The sequence below is a fragment of the Mytilus edulis genome, chromosome 10 (genome assembly GCF_963676685.1).
Source record: "Mytilus edulis chromosome 10, xbMytEdul2.2, whole genome shotgun sequence".
Lineage (NCBI taxonomy): Eukaryota > Metazoa > Mollusca > Bivalvia > Mytilida > Mytilidae > Mytilus > Mytilus edulis.
In genome coordinates this window covers 61,332,520-61,352,243 of record NC_092353.1, presented here as the reverse complement: position 1 = coordinate 61,352,243, position 19,724 = coordinate 61,332,520, and the positions used below count along the sequence as shown (strand labels likewise).

The 19,724-nt window shown below is 31.6% G+C and overlaps 1 protein-coding gene across 2 annotated transcripts in view; it reads left to right on the top strand.

Moving 5' to 3' along the window:
* LOC139491649 (E3 ubiquitin-protein ligase SHPRH-like) overlaps positions 1–19,724 on the top strand; it is a 46,817-nt gene that overhangs the window by 2,032 nt on the left and 25,061 nt on the right. The window contains exons 2-10 of one of the 2 annotated variants that reach the window (XM_071279437.1): positions 4,773–5,317; positions 6,968–7,172; positions 11,599–11,811; positions 12,538–12,616; positions 13,522–13,645; positions 13,946–14,659; positions 16,092–16,199; positions 17,034–17,160; positions 17,455–17,534. In XM_071279437.1, the coding sequence (XP_071135538.1) occupies positions 4,799–5,317; positions 6,968–7,172; positions 11,599–11,811; positions 12,538–12,616; positions 13,522–13,645; positions 13,946–14,659; positions 16,092–16,199; positions 17,034–17,160; positions 17,455–17,534 (2,169 nt within the window). In that variant the 5' untranslated portion in view covers positions 4,773–4,798. Of the gene's footprint in view, positions 1–4,772; positions 5,335–6,967; positions 7,173–11,598; positions 11,812–12,537; positions 12,617–13,521; positions 13,646–13,945; positions 14,660–16,091; positions 16,200–17,033; positions 17,161–17,454; positions 17,535–19,724 lie in introns of both variants that reach the window. The other variant, XM_071279438.1, reaches the window with a different exon arrangement.

The window sequence follows — 19,724 nt, the reverse complement described above, 5'->3', positions numbered from 1 at the left end:
GATCCACCCCCTTCTTTTCGAAAACTGAAAACTGTTGAAATCCCCACACTGAAACCACATATTTTCTTGTACGGGATAATAAAACAAATCAGATGAAATAAAAGGCTAGTCCTTTAGGGTCACTCTTACCCCTACCTCCTGTCTGTTTGACAACTTGTTAACTGTCTAGATCCTGACCCCTAAATCATGAATATTACTGTACATGATTTCAAGAAGATTTGAATGACATACAGGTGTAATACCTAGACGTCACTTGTTCATATTACTTTACTAGACCAGACCAATTTGCCAAATGTCAGGCGACCGTGGGAATGACTAATTTTGAGAGCTTTGTTTTGGAGACTTCGTAGCAGCATCCTGTTACAATTCTTTCTTAGGTCAAAAAAAAATATATGTGTTTCCTATTAGTTTATACATGGAATTTCAAAATAGGGTAGGTAGGTGTTTTTTTTTTTGGTTTTTTTTTTTTAATAAAAGGGGGGTTGAAATTCAACATATATATATTGTAAAAAAAAAATTAAAAAATATCAGCTGATTATGTAGTCATCAGTAATGATTAAATTTGTTTGCAGTTTTTAAATCTTATATATTAAAATAAATCAAATGTCCTAAAATATTTATATGAATTATTATCTACATGTATCATCCATAGTTTATGTCTTTATTTGTTTTGTAAACAAATTAATATCCATTATTTACATTATCTGTCATTATCACACAGCCACAGGTAAACTAATTTGGCTATAAATAGATATAAAGCATGTTTGTGCAGAATCTCCAAACTAAAATCGTATTTGTTATAATTTTATTTCTTTAAATAATCAAGTTTGAATCTATGAAAATAATCATTATTGATAAAATATAATTGTATAAAGTTTACGTTTTCTGAAGACTATTTATTTTTAGGTCATGGTTCTAGAGGCTTCCTCACAAATTTGTATAAAATCCAATATGGCGTCCATGACATGTGTTTACTTTTGCACTTGTGAAAAAAATATTTCTTGCAAAAGTCAGATTTCTCTTGTCAAAAGGGATTTATATTTACATTGCAATAAATAATCAAGTTTGAATCTATGAAAATAATCATTATTGATAAGGTAGCACTCCACAGTTAGTTGTGTAGTTTCGCATTTTGGCCCCTGTGGATTTTTCAAATATGAGAGCTAGTGTGCAATAAAATTCATTTTTGGATAGCTGAGGATTAAAATAGCCTTTGTATTGGGTTTATATGAACATCAAGATTATGTAATGTATGTAATATAGGCTGTTTTCTGTATGACAGTCCGTATTTGCATGTCCCTACCATACATTGGTCCGGCAATTATTGTAATGTTTTTTCCTAACTTTTTATGGCACGAACTTTGTGATTGGATTTTACGAAAAAATGAGACGAAAGACACCCATTTTTTATTTGATCATTAGGAATATTTATGGAAACAGTTTCTAAAAAGGTGTCACTCAAAGGCATTGAAATTCTAGTTTGATCCAAATTTTGGGGAGATATGTGACATGTCCACCCCCCTTTTTGGAATATTTTATGGTAAATAAATGCAGAATGTTGCCATGGATACACATAAAAGGAATTAATTTTCACTCTTTTAACTTTTGAAAATCAAATCTATGGAATATACTGATTACATACATATGCACATGTACAGCACAAACAGTTATGTTAATGTATTAGAAATCCAGGAATAGGAGATGATAAAACATTTTGTGGCTCATTTTTAATTTTATTTTCTAACTGTGGAGTGCTACCTTATGGCACATCAGAAAGCACAAAAATGCACTTTTTAAGATAAAATTAACCACAAATCTTTAGTCTTTTATGTTCTTGTTTTAGTTCTGAAGGTAAAAAATCTGCCTGGAATGCAATTTGTGTTTATTTTATTGTTTACTGTCCTTAGCAACCAAATATACACATTTTGACACTTAGACATGTTGCGGTCTTAAATTTGTACTCCATTAGCTTCGCCATTGTAACCAAAGATTGCGCTTTATATGATATCCTCATAATGTATCGCTTTATATTTTTGGATGGGAATAAGTCAAATAAACATTTTTAGCAGGATTTTATATTATAATTTGGCATTAATTAAATTTAATGATGCCAGTACTGCTAGAAATTTATACCCTGCTTGAGAGCTTCTAAACCAAGGTTAGGTATGCTATTTACAGCAAAATTGACCTATAAATACTTTCAAATACCTTAAAATTGTACAATTTGTCCTCTTTTATGGTAATTTTATGATTTTAAATAAGATAAGGGGAAAAGTTTTAGAAATTTACCCCAAAAATGAGACAGACTTGAAGTTTTTCACTATGATCCAGAATTTATTTTTAAATCACATTTTGTCGCGTTTCAACATCAACTGATAACCTTCATAAAATCTTTATTACTGAACCAATTTTCAAAACTAAGGTGCCATTTTCATCGTAACAGCTAGTAGAACACAGAAAATATAATAAAAATTGAGGCAGGAGGGGAAAAATTTCACCTTAAGGTAGCACTCCACAGTTAATTGTGTAGTTTCGCATTTTGGCCCCTGTGGATTTTTCAAATATGAGAGCTAGTGTGCAATAAAATTCATTTTTGGATAGCTGAGTATTAAAATAGCCTTTGTATTGGGTTTATATGAACATCAAGATTATGTAATGTATGTAATATAGGCTGTTTTCTGTATGACAGTCCGTATTTGCATGTCCCTACCATACATTGGTCCGGCAATTATTGTAATGTTTTTTCCTAACTTTTTATCGCACGAACTTTGTGATTGGATTTTACTAAAAAATGAGGCGAAAGACACCCATTTTTTATTTGATCATTAGGAATATTTATGGAAACAGTTTCTAAAAAGGTGTCACTCAAAGGCATTGAAATTCTAGTTTGATCCAAATTTTGGGGAGATATGTGACATGTCCACCCCCCTTTTTGCAATATTTTATGGTAAATAAATGCAGAATGTTGCCATGGATACACATAAAAGGAATTAATTTTCACTCTTTTAACTTTTGAAAATCAAATCTATGGAATATACTGATTACATACATATGCACATGTACAGCACAAACAGTTAGGTTAATGTATTAGAAATCCAGGAATAGGAGATGATAAAACATTTTGTGGCTCATTTTTAATTTTATTTTCTAACTGTGGAGTGCTACATGTACCTAAAATATAATTGTATAAGTTTACGTTTTCTGAAGACTATTTATTTTTAGGTCATGGTTCTAGAGGCTTCCTCACAAATTTGTATAAAATCCAATATGGCGTCCATGAGATGTGTTTACTTTTGCACTTGTGAAAAAAATATTTCTTACAAAAGTCAGATTTCTCTTGTCAAAAGGTATTTATATTTACATGCAATAAATTATTCAGAAGGAGGTACATTCTGTTCAGAGTATATTTCTGATTCTGTGAGCATTTAGAGTTTTATTAAATTCTCCCAATAGCAACGTACTGATCTTGTCAACCGAGTCTTATAAATTCAAACCATTTGAAGTAAAAGGGCATCTTATTCACTTGGTTAAGGAAGATAATAAATAAAGACAACAATTTATCAAGAAATAGTTCTTTTTTATTCAGTAAAAACAAAATCTTCTTGTCTGGAAGATTGTAAATTCGCAACTTCCGCCGTTCCTGGTCCATTTCCTGTCAGAAAAAACATTGAAAATATCCGATTGCGCATGGATTTGAACAAATTTACCTGAATATTCTTATCCGATTTGCCGATATATTTTTTTATCCGATATTCGATAACACAATAAATTAACATTAAACATGTAGGGAAGGGTTTGGCGTTTTGAAATAATATTACAATAGCCAATATATTCGTTTAGCCGATATCTGAATTTTTTCGGAAATCGTCAAAAAAAAGTTTAGGGTCGGGATTTTGGTTGGAAAAGAATAGGGTAGGTCGGGTAACTGGAAACACACATAATTTTTTTTGGCCTTATTAAAGTTTTTTTTTTTTTTTAAAGTTAACCACGCAATCTAGTACACATTTACAATCTATTTGAAATATTACAATCTACCGTTGCAAACCTTTCCATAGGTGCTATCCAGCACTTTGATTTTTATTCCCAAAACACAAGTTTCCATTTTTGAAAAAAAGTGCCTGAAAACAAAAGGATTGATAATCTAAATTAATACACGTAAATTGAGCACAAACAACTGATACATGGCCTTCACTGGACAAGTCAAACTATTCATGTGACCACGCTATGACATCCAGTTAAAAAAAAATAACCTGCCTTCCTGGTCTGTTTACAAAGGGTAGAACCGGGAAGGGGAAACAGATATTCTTTTAAATGTGGCCTCTTTTAAAAGTTCAATTTTTCTTCCTCAAAAAAAAAAAGTAAAGAAAATGCCTACCTACCTTCCCACTGTCTCTATCAAGTTTGGGTAGGGTTTGAGCACACCAAAATATTTTTAAGTGTTGCCCCAATTGTTTTCTTTTGATTTTAAGAAAATTTAGATTTGTATCTAAACAAATAGTCTTCATGATTACATGTATATACATGTAATTAACTTTCCAGTCCATAAGCCCAAACTCCTTTTTTGAAAATTTGAGTTGAATTCTGTTGGCTTGTACATGTAGTTAAGAATTTATGAATCTGAAGGCAACTTTACAAGCCAATGCCATAGGATTTTTGGTGGTTAAGAGTGAAGACGGAACAAATTAAACAAGAGATGAGTCTTCCATGTACCACTTCCTTGTTTATATGTACATTGTAATAAAATACACATGTTTTTTTTATTTTATCTCCAGGTTTGGAATAAAGTGTTAATGTAAATATGGGGAAAAGAAAGAAGGCAGTGCCAAAAAGAGCAGACGAAGAAAAAAGAAGATGTTTAACATGGAATTTGTTAGATGGGGCCTCTGGTTCCCTGTCAATATATTCAGACAATGATTCTGAACTCTTGAAGGAACAGGTTGGAGCTGGGGTCAAATCCTCTCAGCCCAGTACTTCATCGGGTGTGGAGTCTCAAGAGGAAAGTTCAGCAGTCAATGACTCTTACGTTCAGTCAGTGTTGAACTTGTATCTGGAAAAGTGTGTACATTGTGTAACAATTCAGCAAGAGCTAAGAATAAAATCAAATGAATGGTGTAAACAAATTGCCACATTCTCGTTGACAATTTCGGAGGAAAAGCCTCTTTTTGAATTAACAGACGATTGTTTTAGTCGGACAGAAGAGTTTTGGTTATATGTTGGTTGTGATGGGTGCAAAAGTTTCATTTATACAGAAGAAAAAACTGCAAATGGACTAAAGAAGTGTAAATTTTGGGGCATATCTTGTTCTTTACCTACTGAGGTACTTCATTTATAGATGTAAGAAGATTTGGTAAAAGTGCCAATGACACAACTCTCCATTTAAGTCTCAATTTATAAAGTAAACCATTATCAAATGATTATAGGTCAAAGTATGGTCTTCAACATGGAGCCATGGCTCACATCGAATAACAAGCTATAAATTAAGGGCCCCAAAAGTTACTAGATGTAAAAAGCATTCTAACGGGAAAACCAACAGTCTAATCTAAATAAAAAACGAGAAACACTTATTAACCACATCAACAAACGACAACTACTGAACATCAGATTCCTGACTCAAGACAGGTGCAAACAAGGGTTTTAATGTTTTAATGGTACAAAACCTTCACCATTATCTGAAACAATAGTGTAACATCACAACAAAGAAAGACGCACTATTAAATATCAATTGAAATGACTTAACTCAATCAGAAGATGTAATAACACTAGTGAACATACCAGTACACTGAACCAAAAAAAAATTATATTCATTTACACATGTACATGTAGTCCTTTTCAGTTGTTTAAAAATCAGTCAAAATCTGCTTATCATTGCAATTTATGCATTTATATATAAAAAACAAGAATGTGTCCACAGTACACGGATGCCCCACTCGCACTATCATTTTCTATGTTTAGTGGACCGTGAAATTGGAATAAATTCTCTAATTTGGCATTAAAATTAGAATGATATTATCAAAGGGAACATGTATACTAAGTTTCAAGTTGATTGGACTTGTATTTTATCAAAAACTACCTTGACCAAAAACTTTAACCTGAAATTTGCACTATCTTTTTCTATGTTTAGTGAACCGTAAAATTGGGGTCAAAACTCTAATTGTGCATTTAAATTAGAAAGATCCTATCATAGGGCACATGTATACTAAGTTTCAAGTTGATTGGACTTCAACTTCATCAAAAACTACCTTGACCAAAAACTTTAACCTGAAGCGGGACAGACGGACGAACGGACGAACGAACGGACGGACGAACGGACGCACAGACCAGAAAACATAATGCCCCTCTACTATCGTAGGTGGGGCATAAAAATAGGTATGGTAAGATTGCCAATGAGACACAGAAATTATGCCCTCCCTAAGGTAATGTACACATGTAAATAAACATTATAAAAAGCATAAATAACATATTTATCTCCCGAATTCTGTGCTTAAAATTTCAATAAGCTCATGGCCTAGGCTGTTTTAAAAGATAAATGTTCATTGTTGATATTATGATATAATAGGTCTTTATATCTGTAAAGTAAATCTTCAAATCTGGATTGGTTTCCTGTGAAGATTATTAACTTATGGATAACAATCACTCAGAGTTATGTAACTTTAATGGGCTCTTTAATTTACTTTATATTCTTGCAGCATACTCAACATTAGGATTTTATCTAGTTACAAAGGAAATCATAGTATATATATGTATATGAAATCAAAGTGGCATGATTGCCAAAAAGATAACTTTCCACCACAATTCAAATGAAGTGGATGTAAGCAATTAAAGACAATCTACATCTTTCAACAATGAGAAGAAACCAGACTGTATAACTATATAATATCAACAAGGACCCGAAATGAAAAATATAAAACCATTGAATTGATCATGTTGATCATGTTGATAACGTTATATATTTATTATTCATTTGTAGGTTTTGGGAGGTTTTGAAGCCGACAGAATATTTCAGTTGGTATTGGACAGATATGATCGGAATCGTCAGTCGATGGACATAGTTATATACCTTAGACAGGCTGCCCTTGTTGATTTGAAGTTTGCATGTGAACCACTGAAAATGAAAAAGCATAGCTCGGCTGTTCAGAATGTTATTGGTCATTTCTTTGGAGTTAAACAACCTGGTAATATGTTTTGTTTTGTTGGTAATATATGCATGAAATACATTTAAACAATTTATTTATAAGAACTTCCCGAGTAAAAAGTAATGTGAATATAAGTTATCACTTTTAGGATTTCTTTTATAAAAAACATTAAAAGTTATAGATTATCGCTATTTTGTGCATTTTTCCTTTGATCTTTTTTATGCCCCATTTATGGGCATTATGTTTTCTGGTCTGTGCGTCCGTTTGTCCGTCTGTTCGTTCGTTCGTCCGTTCGTCCGTCTGTCCCGCTTCAGGTTAAAGTTTTTGGTCGAGGTAGTTTTTGATGAAGTTGAAGTCCAATCAACTTGAAACTTAGTACACATGTTCCTTATGATATGATCTTTCTAATTTAAATGCCAAATTAGAGTTTTGACCCCAATTTTACGGTTCACTGATAGAAAATGATAGTGCAAATTTCAGGTTAAAGTTTTTGGCTTCAGGTTAAAGTTTTTGGTCGAGGTAGTTTTTGATGAAGTTGAAGTCCAATCAACTTGAAACTTAGTACACATGTTCCTTATGATATGATCTTTCTAATTTAAATGCCAAATTAGAGTTTTGACCCCAATTTTACGGTTCACTGATAGAAAATGATAGTGCAAATTTCAGGTTAAAGTTTTTGGCTTCAGGTTAAAGTTTTTGGTCAAGGTAGTTTTTGATGAAGTTGAAGTCCAATCAACTTGAAACTTAGTATACATGTGCCCTATGATATGATCTTTCTAATTTAAATGCCAAATTAGAGTTTTGACCCCAATTTTACGGTTCACTGAACATAGAAAATGATAGTGCAAATTTCAGGTTAAAGTTTTTGGCTTCAGGTTAAAGTTTTTGGTCAAGGTAGTTTTTGATGAAGTTGAAGTCCAATCAACTTGAAACTTAGTATACATGTGCCCTATGATATGATCTTTCTAATTTAAATGCCAAATTAGAGTTTTGACCCCAATTTTACGGTTCACTGAACATAGAAAATGATAGTGCAAATTTCAGGTTAAAGTTTTTGGTCAAGGTAGTTTTTGATAAAGTAGAAGTCCAATCAACTTGAAACTTAGTATACATGTTCCCTTTGATAAGATCATTCTAATTTTAATGCCAAATTAGAGAATTTATTCCAATTTCACAGTCCTTTAAACATAGAAAATGATAGTGTGAGTGGGGCATCCGTGTACTGTGGACACATTCTTGTTTTGTGATAATTTTTCATATCATGCTACTCCCTTGAGATGGAAAATTATAGCTAGAAACTAAGGAGGCATGTAGCTTTGCTAATGATATTGACAACGTCGTCATAGGTTTAATAGCGATAAACAGATTAACTTTGGTCTCAACTCGATTGCTTTTCTTGCTTTCGCCGTACCGGCAGTGTTCTCCCCAAAGCCTTTTAGCATCATGGTAATGTGATGCTATAATTTTAAATATGATGCTATCTGAATTGGTTTTCCTATAGGTAATGTTATATATGTGATGCTATAATTTTAGAAACAAGATGGTATTCTAATTCCCCCGTTCACCAGGATGCTATATGAAATATCTGGGGAGAACCCTGCGCCGCTCAAGCGAGAAAATCAATCTCGTTGAGATGATCAAAGATAATCTATAAAAATCACAAAAGTCTCTACATACTGTCAATTCAGAAATGATTGGTCCATGAAAGGAAGTCATAGAAATTTGAAAGTTACAGTACGGGTAGGGACTTATTTTTATGGATGCCTTAATCCGTCTAGATGTCAGACTGGTCGGACAGTTGTCCCAGTGTAATAAACACCTGCTGTGCAATATCCAAGTGGAAGGTCGTAAATCAATCTGTACCAGCTTGATTAGAATTAAATTTTACCTGTACAGATATATTCGTATTTATGGAGGATAGATAAATGTAAAATATTGTTTTGTATTCAAAGAGAAAGAATAAAAATGAAAATTAAATATAAGAATTAAAATCAAAATTAAATATAAGAATGAAAATTAAATATAATTTTATTTTTTTTATAATTTGAAAAAGAAATAAAGACGATTTTTAACAATATATTGTGTTGCCAATTATTTCAATAGTTTTGTGCCAATAAACTATTTTGTATTTGTATTTGTAAAACGTAAATATTTCATCTAATTTAAAATAATAAGCCTAATAACAACCAAGACTGTTTTCAATAGAAGTTTAAATCAAATTGTTGAGACTTCAATCCCGTAAATTATACAAGTTTTCGTTGATGGTTATATTATTTCCCCCTTTTAACGTCCTGTTCCTTTATATGTTATTATTAGAAACTCAATTTTAAGTATAAGGCCAACATATCGTATTTCTAAAATATGTATAGGCATTGTGAATTAAGTTATTTTCCTTTTGATGCAACTTTCCCCGTAGGAGCCTCTACATCTATTCACACCTGTCAATCATTTCTCGCAAGTGAAACATTTTGGTCAGACAGATCACTCGTGCTTTCTAATTTGACATGTTTCCCGTTAATCTCTTTGAAAGTCAAACAATTGGTTTCTTTTAATACAATATTTATAACGCCGAGATCATATTTCGATTCCTATTTTTAAATTATTTTTTTTTAAATTGTCGACACTCGAGATAATGCCTTTCTATTTTCATGTCTGAAATTTTTTATGAAAATCGACGGTGTTATAAATATATTTTACAAATTGTATCAAATCGATACACGAAAATCAAAGTTTAACCTTATATAGTTTATTGAATAAATGCACATTTATACCCCAAAGGGGTTGAAGGCTAGTCGTACTAGTCGTGATCAGCTGTCTTTACTTTTTCGTCATACTTCTAGTCATACTATAAAAGCTCGCGCAGTCAGTATGATTTTTTTAAATCGATGTTGTATTATTTCCGAAGTTTAAAGGAGGTCTCCAAATAGATTATTTAAATGGGAATCCGGGAAATTACTGATAAAAATAAAACAAAAAATAGTTAAAGAAGACTAAATCTTGTTTTGATTATACATGTATGTAAATTGATTAAATTTCTATTCTGGTAAATGCGATCAAAAGCCTCAAAACTAAAGCACAATACTGTCAATCATTCTACATCAAATTTAATCATGAATGGATTTCCCCACGGTCGTTGAGTAAGGTCACCTGTGTTTACTGTTACGACATTTCCCGCCATATAAAATTCTCGTGCAGTGGACAAAATCGATTTGCTTTAATATCTTTTATTAGCATTCAATGTGAGTGGAGTCAAGTTAAAGTTCAACCACGTGCACACGCTGTTGATCACTGATATGTGTATCATGAAATTGTCTTTTCACGGCAATTTTTTCTTATAGATTGCTATAAAAAATATAACATACAAGTTTCCTTTTTTACATGGATTGTGCGTAAATTAATATTATGCAATTAAGTTCGGGATTTCGGGATCTGGGAATTCTTTTTTTCGCGATGTCGGGATTTAAATTTATTTAAATTTGGGACCTTGGGACTTCGTGTTTTAAGCCCGGGATTTCGAGATCTTGACCCCTTTTACCCCCTACCCCCAAATGCAGATCAATTATATTAATTTAGCATAATGGACAAACACGGAAATCTTAACATAAACTTATGCCCGGGAAGAATCAATATTTTCTTCTAATGTTATTATTTGCGTTCTATTTTAGTTATACATCTCCAACTTTCGGACAATATTTGTTTACAGTAAAAAGTAACTACAAAGAATCATCAAGCTACTAATAATATACAAGTATTGCTCACTGTAATTATTTTTATCTCGTAACTGACCCAACACAGACTGAGTATTAAATACAAATTATAGAAATATTTTGCATGTGATCGCGTTGAACTAAAACGTATGCAGCAGCACTTGAGACAGTATTCTGCTAATCAATGGATTTACGTGGAAAATAAATCAGTAAAACAAAATAACCGTAAGCTTCACGAAATAGAATACATGTAAAAATATATGTTTAAAAAATTATGGAAACAAATAAGAAAAAGATACAACAACAAAAAACAAAAAAACAAACGAAAAGGAACATAAAATAAAAATAATTTTTAGGAACAAAGAAAATAAATAACAGTTCAAATATAAAAACCATAATTAACAAAAATAGGCTATTTTTTTTTATTAAAACAAAGTTTTCTCCAGTACTTCACCTGTAAAAATATTTTATGTCAAATACGATGTAGAACTAATATAATCAATAAAGTGACTGAGAGATTAAAATTACAGGTAACCTGATTCTGAAATCAGTGAACCGTAATTCTAGCAACACGGATTAAGATGAAAGGACTATTCACACCTGGATCTGTTGATTAATGACCATACTACCTACCATAAAAATGTCCGATTATTCATATCCGACTAGACGGATTAAGACATTCATAAAAATAAGTCCCTACCCGTACTGTATATGAAAACTCATTGATATAATAAAACAATTTAAGAAATCTGTTGCAGAATACATGAGTGAATTCACAAGAAAACATGATATAGAAGGTCTGTATCTATCTGTCAAAGAACATCATGGAATAGAGAAATATAAGTATGTAGATGAGGCAACAGTTGATATCCAACATCCTTGTCTGATTCCTAGTTTGAGGCAATACCAGAAAGAGGCTGTTATATGGATGATGAGACAGGAGTCTGATACAAATATCCATCAGGGCAAAGGTAAATAGCAACCTGACTGTGTGAGGGCTTTATAGCCAGTCAAGGTTGTTCAAAACTTCCATCATCTTAAATAGCAAAAAGTTAGAGGGATTGTCTGATGCCAGTGATGGCAGCATGGCAAACACAAATAAACTCTTTTATGTCAAAGATATGTCAAGCCTTTTCTATATTGATACCATAATGCAACTAGAATCAAAATTTGAATATTTTACCATGTATACTATGCAAAACATCTAAAGTCAATGAATTATGCAAAGTCAAATAACCTGATAACTCCATAGAAATGATACCAGCAAATGCCTAAACAGCTCATACCAAATATAACTGAATTAACATTAGTGGTTCATCTTATAGAAATAAGATGTGGTATAAATGTCATGAGACAGCTCTCCACCAGAGAAAAAAATACTGAGGGTTATCAACTATAGGCTACCATATGACCTTCATCAATGAGCAAAATCCATACCACAAAGCACAACAATATACAAAAAAACAAATATGAAAAACAGCAACAAAAGAAAACTAATGAATAAAACTTAAAGGCTCCTGTCAGACTTAGGTTATGCTTTAGCCTCATAAAATATGTGGCAGGGTTAAACTTATTTGCTGACATTTGCAAGCAATTTATTTTATAGCACACAATATATGTATTATTTAAGCAGTAATGTGAAGGCTTAAATGCAATATTTTGTATTATTGTACATGTGTGTATATTATACATTACAGATGCAGACTTACACATGCTGTATAGTGTTATACAACTGCCTGATGGTACAGAATTATATTACAATAAATCAGTAGGAAGGTATGTATAAATAATGTTAGAAAAAGAAATAATATTATGATAGAGACAAAACAAATCAAATCATCTAGCTAGACATCTCTGTGAATTTTACATCCTGCACCACCAAGCAGATTCCCTTCTTTGGCAAGGTTTTTGGGTAAAGATTGCATGAAATGCAATCAAAACCCTATGTTACTGACTTGATATCTAAATCCTCCAAGGCTTATCACTACCTTATGAGGTGCTGACCAAGTGTTGTTACTTTGTAGCCGATCCATCATCCAAGATGGCTGCCAGCGGGGAACTTAGTTTAACATAGGACCCTATGGGAAATGCATACAAATGACTTCTTTTAGAGAACTGTTGAATGGAATGAAACCAAACATGGCATGAATGTTCCTTATGAGGTGATGACCAAGTGTTGTTACTTTGTAGCCGATCCATCATCCAAGATGGCAGCCAGCAGGGGACTTAGTTTAACATATGACCCTGTGGGAAATGCATACAAATGACTTCTTTTAGAGAACCACTGAATGGAAAGAAATCAAACATAGCATAAATGTTTCTTATGAGATGCTGACCAAGTGTTGTTATTTTGTAGCCAATCCATCATCCAAGATGGCCACCAGCTGGGGGTTTAGTTTAACATAGGACCCTATGGGAAATGTATACAAAAGTCTTCTTTTAGAGAACTACTGAATGGAATGAAACCCAACATAGCATGAATGTTCCTTATGAGGTGCTGACCAAGTTTTGTAACTTTGTAGCCAAATTTTATCTTTTTTTTATATGATTTCAAAAACCCAAGTAGAATCAGGTGAGCAATACAGGCTCTTGAGAGCCTCTAGTTTTATACTGTGAGAAATTGTAAATGATATAAATACATGTAAGTTTATAATCAGCAGGTAAACGTTTTGTTGTTACAGTTTGACATTAAAGAAATTCCCTGCCACAGAAAGACTTCCAGGCGGTATATTGGCTGATGAAATGGGGCTCGGAAAGACTGTTGAAGTATTAGCTTGTATTATACTAAATCCTAGGACTGACATGGTGTGTATTTTAAAACAGTTAAATTTCTCATGCATAGAATTTAATGAGCATACAGCTCTTTGTACTTCACTTTTTAGACGTTCTACAAGAATGAAGTACAAATTTTCTATAGGCTTGTATGCAGACTTACACAAAACCTAAAATCAACATGAAAATACAATTTATCATACAAAAATGTATATCTACTAAAATAAATGAATCCAGTATACATGTATATTGTCCTATTATCATATGCTTAAATATCTCAGTATCAGCTGATTTTAGTAATATATATATTTAAAGTCTGCCTTGTTTATTTAGATGGAAACAAAGACAGACGTAGAAGAGATTCAATCTGTTAATCCAGAGACATTAAATGGTTCTTCAGGTGAAGCCAAAGACCAACCTGTAGACATTCCAAGAACAAACGATACTAATAATACATTTGTTTCTTCAAATTCAGTTCAAAATATCAGTGATCAAACTATTGAAAATAATGACAAAACATCCTGTGTGTCATCACAAGAGGAAGTAATTGACAATCAACTGTCTCGCAGTGAATCTGTAAATGGTAACTCATTGGATTGTGTTAAGACATCTTCTGAAGTATCTGTGTCATGTGATAAACAATGTGAAACTGGATTAGGTATTGTTCAAGAGGAAAATAGTAACCAGTCTACACCAGATTGTGAATTGAAAAATAATGATAAGTCTAGTGAAAACTCTATGGAGGATGAAAATAAAGTTATTAAATCAAATTCTAGAAGGAAAGGAAGCAGAAAAAATAGTACTGAACTCAAAGAGGAAGAAATGGAATTCAAAAATATCTTTGACAGTCAGAAAGATGTTGGACCAAAAGAATTTTTTGAGTGTATCTGTGGAACAAAAGAAAGTAAAGCATTTGATCATAAAGACACCAAAAGCAATATACAGTGTATTCAGTGTGGACTATGGCAACATGCTGAATGTGTGAACTTTAACCTTCATGACCCATCCAGGCCAGAGTTCATGTGTCCGCACTGTTTAGTGAGAAATGTATGTGTTTGATGGTATAGCTGCCATTTTTTAATCGGGGTTTTGTCATTAGGAATTCAGTTAAATAATTTAAATGTCATACAAAATTCATGGAAAGGTTTAAAAGTTAGAACCAGAAGAGTTGATTTCCGTTTGCAATAAAAGGAGATGCAAACAATGATAAGAATGTTATGATGTATGATGCAGTGTTCTCCCCAGGCCGTTTTAGCGTCGCAGTACCGCGACGCTATATTTTTTCCCCGTGATGCTATAATAAGTTCCACGACGCTATAATTATTTTCAAGATGCTATTTTTCTTGTTTCAATATCGTAAATCCATGTCCTAAATTTTGAACTTTCATCTGAGTCCTGATTACGATCATAAAAAATATATCACCTTTAATTGTAATCCCTTCAAGTCAGACAATAGAGGCAATTAAGAGTGATAAAATAGGTGTTAATTACCCTTTGGTTGATAACTGTTTGGATGCGAATACCCCTAGCTGACATTTGTAACTAATACCACGTGATCTGCAATCGGCAACTTCGACATGGAAAAAATGCAATCACAAAATCATAAAATAATTCAAAATCTACGTTTTTTATTACAGAATTTCAAAGATTGAAACGATTTTTCTCTTTAAAAAACTTTAAAAAAGAGGTTTGGTCGTTTATTTTTGCAACTTTCCAAATTATATACTTTCTTTCTTTTCCTTTTTCTTCTAATATTCTATCAAGAGCGAAAATTTTGATTTTGAGCTAAATAAGTTTAATACTTCTTTAGAAAGTAATCATAATTGGCTTTAGTTAATGTTTAATCCATTTAATGCATTAAAAGCGTCATATTTATTCCCAATCTCTTGTCAAACATTGTTTATTTTCGGACTCAATCTCATGAATTTTTCTTTGGCCACCTTTGCACATTGTTGTGTAAACTACGGATCGGAACCGGACCAGATATGACAAAAATCTGCATTTTCACGATAATTACTTCAGATGCACAAATGGCACAGAAAAAAAGTACCAATAAAGAAAACTACGCATTAAAGACTATTTGTTAGATAACTTTGTTAAAAATATATATCATTTTGATGTAAGGATTAGAAACAACTGGGACTGATTCATTGAGTACCATATCATGAAACAATGAACATGATGAATTTCATAGACATGATAAAACAAAAACAAAATTTTTTTTTCATTGCTATAGTTTAATTTTATTCTCAGTTATGAATTGAACAATATAAACATATAAATATATATAACATAAAGAAATAGAGTATCGCGGCGCCGCGACAAATGACATTGAAAAAAATACAGTTAATTTTTTTTATGCCAAATGTGATGCTATCCAAAATTTCTGGGAAGAACACTGTATGATGAGTATAATGTCAGTGTTTTGTAAAATTGTTTTATCAAACTATAAATAACTATATTATTATTTTTATTCCAGAAGCCACTGAAGTCAAGTGCCACTTTGATTATCTCCCCTTCATCAATATGTCATCAATGGGTGGATGAGATCATGAAACATATCCATGATCAAACATTAAAAGTTTTTGTAAGTTGTATTAATTTATAATTTTATACATAAACATAACATTTTTTATTTCATTTTGTTTTGTGGTTAACTTAATATATTTTTATCATGTATATATATATGTAAAGCGCCTTAGAGTGATTTTATTGTTATATAGGGCGCTATAGAAATTTTTACTATTATTATTATTATATTATTATAATCCTTTGAAATATACATTTTTTCCATGTTATTTATGCAAGTTTTCAATAGAAGTTATTCTTTTCCTTAAGCAGTTACAATTTTGTAAAATGTTTCATTTAAAATAGGGGGGGGGGGGGATATTTACCTGGTGTTTATTAAAAAAAATTACAGTGCATTTTCTTTATAATATTAGTAATAAGAATAATAAATCTTTTATAGCTGGCAACACAGTGTTAAAGCTATACAACTATTCTTCCCTGACGCCCCCCTGAAAGGCAAGAATATAAAATATAAAATGCAAAAAATAATAATTACAGAAAACATGTATGATAATTTCAGAAGAGGTATTGATTGTACTGCGTCAACAAAGAAAAAATGGTTACAATAAAATTTTATGTTGTTAACTTATTTTGGACTTTAATATGAGTTTGAATGTAGGTTTGGTATCTATCGCACTTTAATATCTTTCTAAATATATTAATGATTTACAAATTTTGTGTGATAAATTGCATTTGATTATATACATAACTTTTAATAGAATTCAAATGTTTTCTCCTGGGAATGAATTCATAACTTTAGATTTATATTTTTGAAAAAATAAATTGTAGCACATGCACATATTTACACAGTTTTCGAAAATAATTGAGAGCAAACTTTCCTTGCTATTTATAGGTATATAATGGAGTACACAAACAAGGATTTATACAGCCTGATACCCTGGCCAGACAAGATATTGTTATAACAACGTATGAAACTCTGAGAAAAGAGATAGATTATGTGGATCTACCACACAGTAATAGTAAGTAGTAAATAGACTTTAACCTAACATGACTAATGCATTCTTGACAGACACACTATCTTTTTTGTTAATTTTCTTTTCAAATCTAGAATTTTTTGACAAATAGAACTTCTTATTGATTATAGATATGCAAATGATTTTTTTCTAACTAGAGGATCTAAAAACTGGAAATGTTTCAAGATTTTATTATTAAAACCAAATCACTTAGTTTAGCAGTTCTGCAAAAAGTAAAATATCAAATGTACTGAAATACAAATAAAATTCAAAATTTTCATTTTTATAATTATTTTCCAGGTGAAAGTGGACGAAAGTTCCGACACCCCAAAAGATTTATGGCTATACCCAGTCCTATAACAGCAGTAGAATGGTGGAGGGTAAGTAATTTAAGTAGTGCTTATAGATCACCTTTCATCATTTGTTCATTGCTGTCCATTTTGCAATAAAGCAAACTTTCAGATTAGAACTTTGATTTTGTATAATTTGAATTAGTCCTCTTTGATTCTATATATTGAAAAAAAGCAGATTAATTATACCCCGCTTTAAAAAAGTTGGGGTATTCTGTTTTACCTCTGTCCATCTGTCAGTCCATCCATCAGTCAGTCCGTCCCATGAATATTTTTGTCGCATTTTTCTCAGGAACTACTTGACAAGGATTTCTGAAATTTGGTTTCAGGGTTTATATAAGTAAGTCATACCGTGTGATGCGTTTTCACATTCATCACTTAACAACTTGCTGTTTACCGAACACTTGTTTCATTTTACACATGATAGCCAACTTGAAAATTTTGGTCGCATTTTTCTCAGGAATGACTTGACAAGGATTTCTGAAATTGGGTTTCAGGGTTAATATAAGTCAGCTATACCGTGTGATGGGTTTTCAGATTCATTGCTCAACAGCTTACTGTTTTCTGAACACTTGTATCATTTAACACATTATAGCCAACTTTCGTCACATTTTTCTCAGGAACTAAAATACCAGGATTTCTGAAATTTGGTTTCTAGGTTTATATAAGTCGGCTATACTATGTCATGGGTTTTTAGATTCATTACTCAACTTCCTGTTTACCAAACACTTGTATCATTTACACATTAGGCCACACCAATTTGATTCCTTGTTCGACGGACCTGCCCACACCTATTTTTTTCAAAACAGATGTAATCATGTCCATTTCCCGCACCGTTTTTTTGTAAATATTATAAAAAGATATCAACATTTGTTTTTAAAATCACAGTCTAACCTGTATATAACGATTTTAAACATAAAAGCACCCCACCACACTTTGTAAATATCTGTGAGAATATTTGTTTCAGCATAAAACCTATTTATCCAAAGGGGGAGTGCTCCGATATAAAGTTATCGTCTGTTGATATTGTTCATTGGTATTTTCCCGTTTGGATATACATGATATATAAATTAGATTGTTGGTTTTCCTGTTCGAATTGTGTACGCCAATAATTTTGGAATCCTTTATAGCCTGCTGTTTGGTCTGTATCAAAGCCCTGTTTAAAAGGCCATACTTTGGCCTGTGTTTGTTATTATCAGGTTGAGAACAACCCTCCCTCAGACAAGGGGTCATTTTACTGATGTAGAAAAGAAAATAGAAATACCAAGAATTTGTAAAGTTCTTCAATACAAAACCTTTGAAAACTTAGAATTTTTTACTCAAAAAGAGAAGAGTTACATCATATTTTAAACAACTTTTTTTAAAAAGAGGGGTCCACTTATTTTGAAAAATATTAAAATGTTAAAATAAATGTGTTAACATGGTTAAAGTCCAGGAATATTACAAAATTCTTGGACATGTTTTGACCATTTAATACCAGATAGATATATAGTTCTTTGAGAAAATATGAGCCTTTTTGTACAAACAAATCTATTATAACTTATATTGATTCCTCATAAAACATGTAAAAGGGATATTTATAACATTAAGGGGTTGTCCCCAAACTAATTATGACTTGGATGGAGAATTGTCTCATTGTCAGTCACACATACATAGACCAGATTTAATTATTTCTTGGTGAACAGGGAAAAAATACTTCAGAAATTAAAGAAATGTCAAAGTACAAGTGATAAATCAAGCTTTAATATTGTCAAAACCTACTATTTTATGTTTACAAAAAAAAATAATAATCGCTCGCCTTTACTTTTCAAGCTTCGCCTCAAAAATTTGCAAATTAAATATTTTTTTATTAAAATTTTCAAATCGCTCGCTCCCCCCAAATTTTGGAGTCCAAAAATCCGTAGAACAAGAAATTAAATTGGTGTGGCCTTATAGCAAACTTTCGTAACATTTTTCTTAGAAACTAGAATACAAGGATTTCTGAAATTTAGTTTCTGGGTTTATATAAGTCGCCTATACTGTGTGATGGGTTTTCAGATTCATCACTTAACTTCCTGTTTACCGAAATATTTCAGCAGGGATATCATCATTACTTGTTTGTTAAAAATAACCTGTGATTTTCTTTAGCCAAAATATTTTCTCTACATACATATATTTTTATATGATAAGTATTTTATTTGTATTATTAACGATTTTAGCTGAACCATATATAAGCATAAA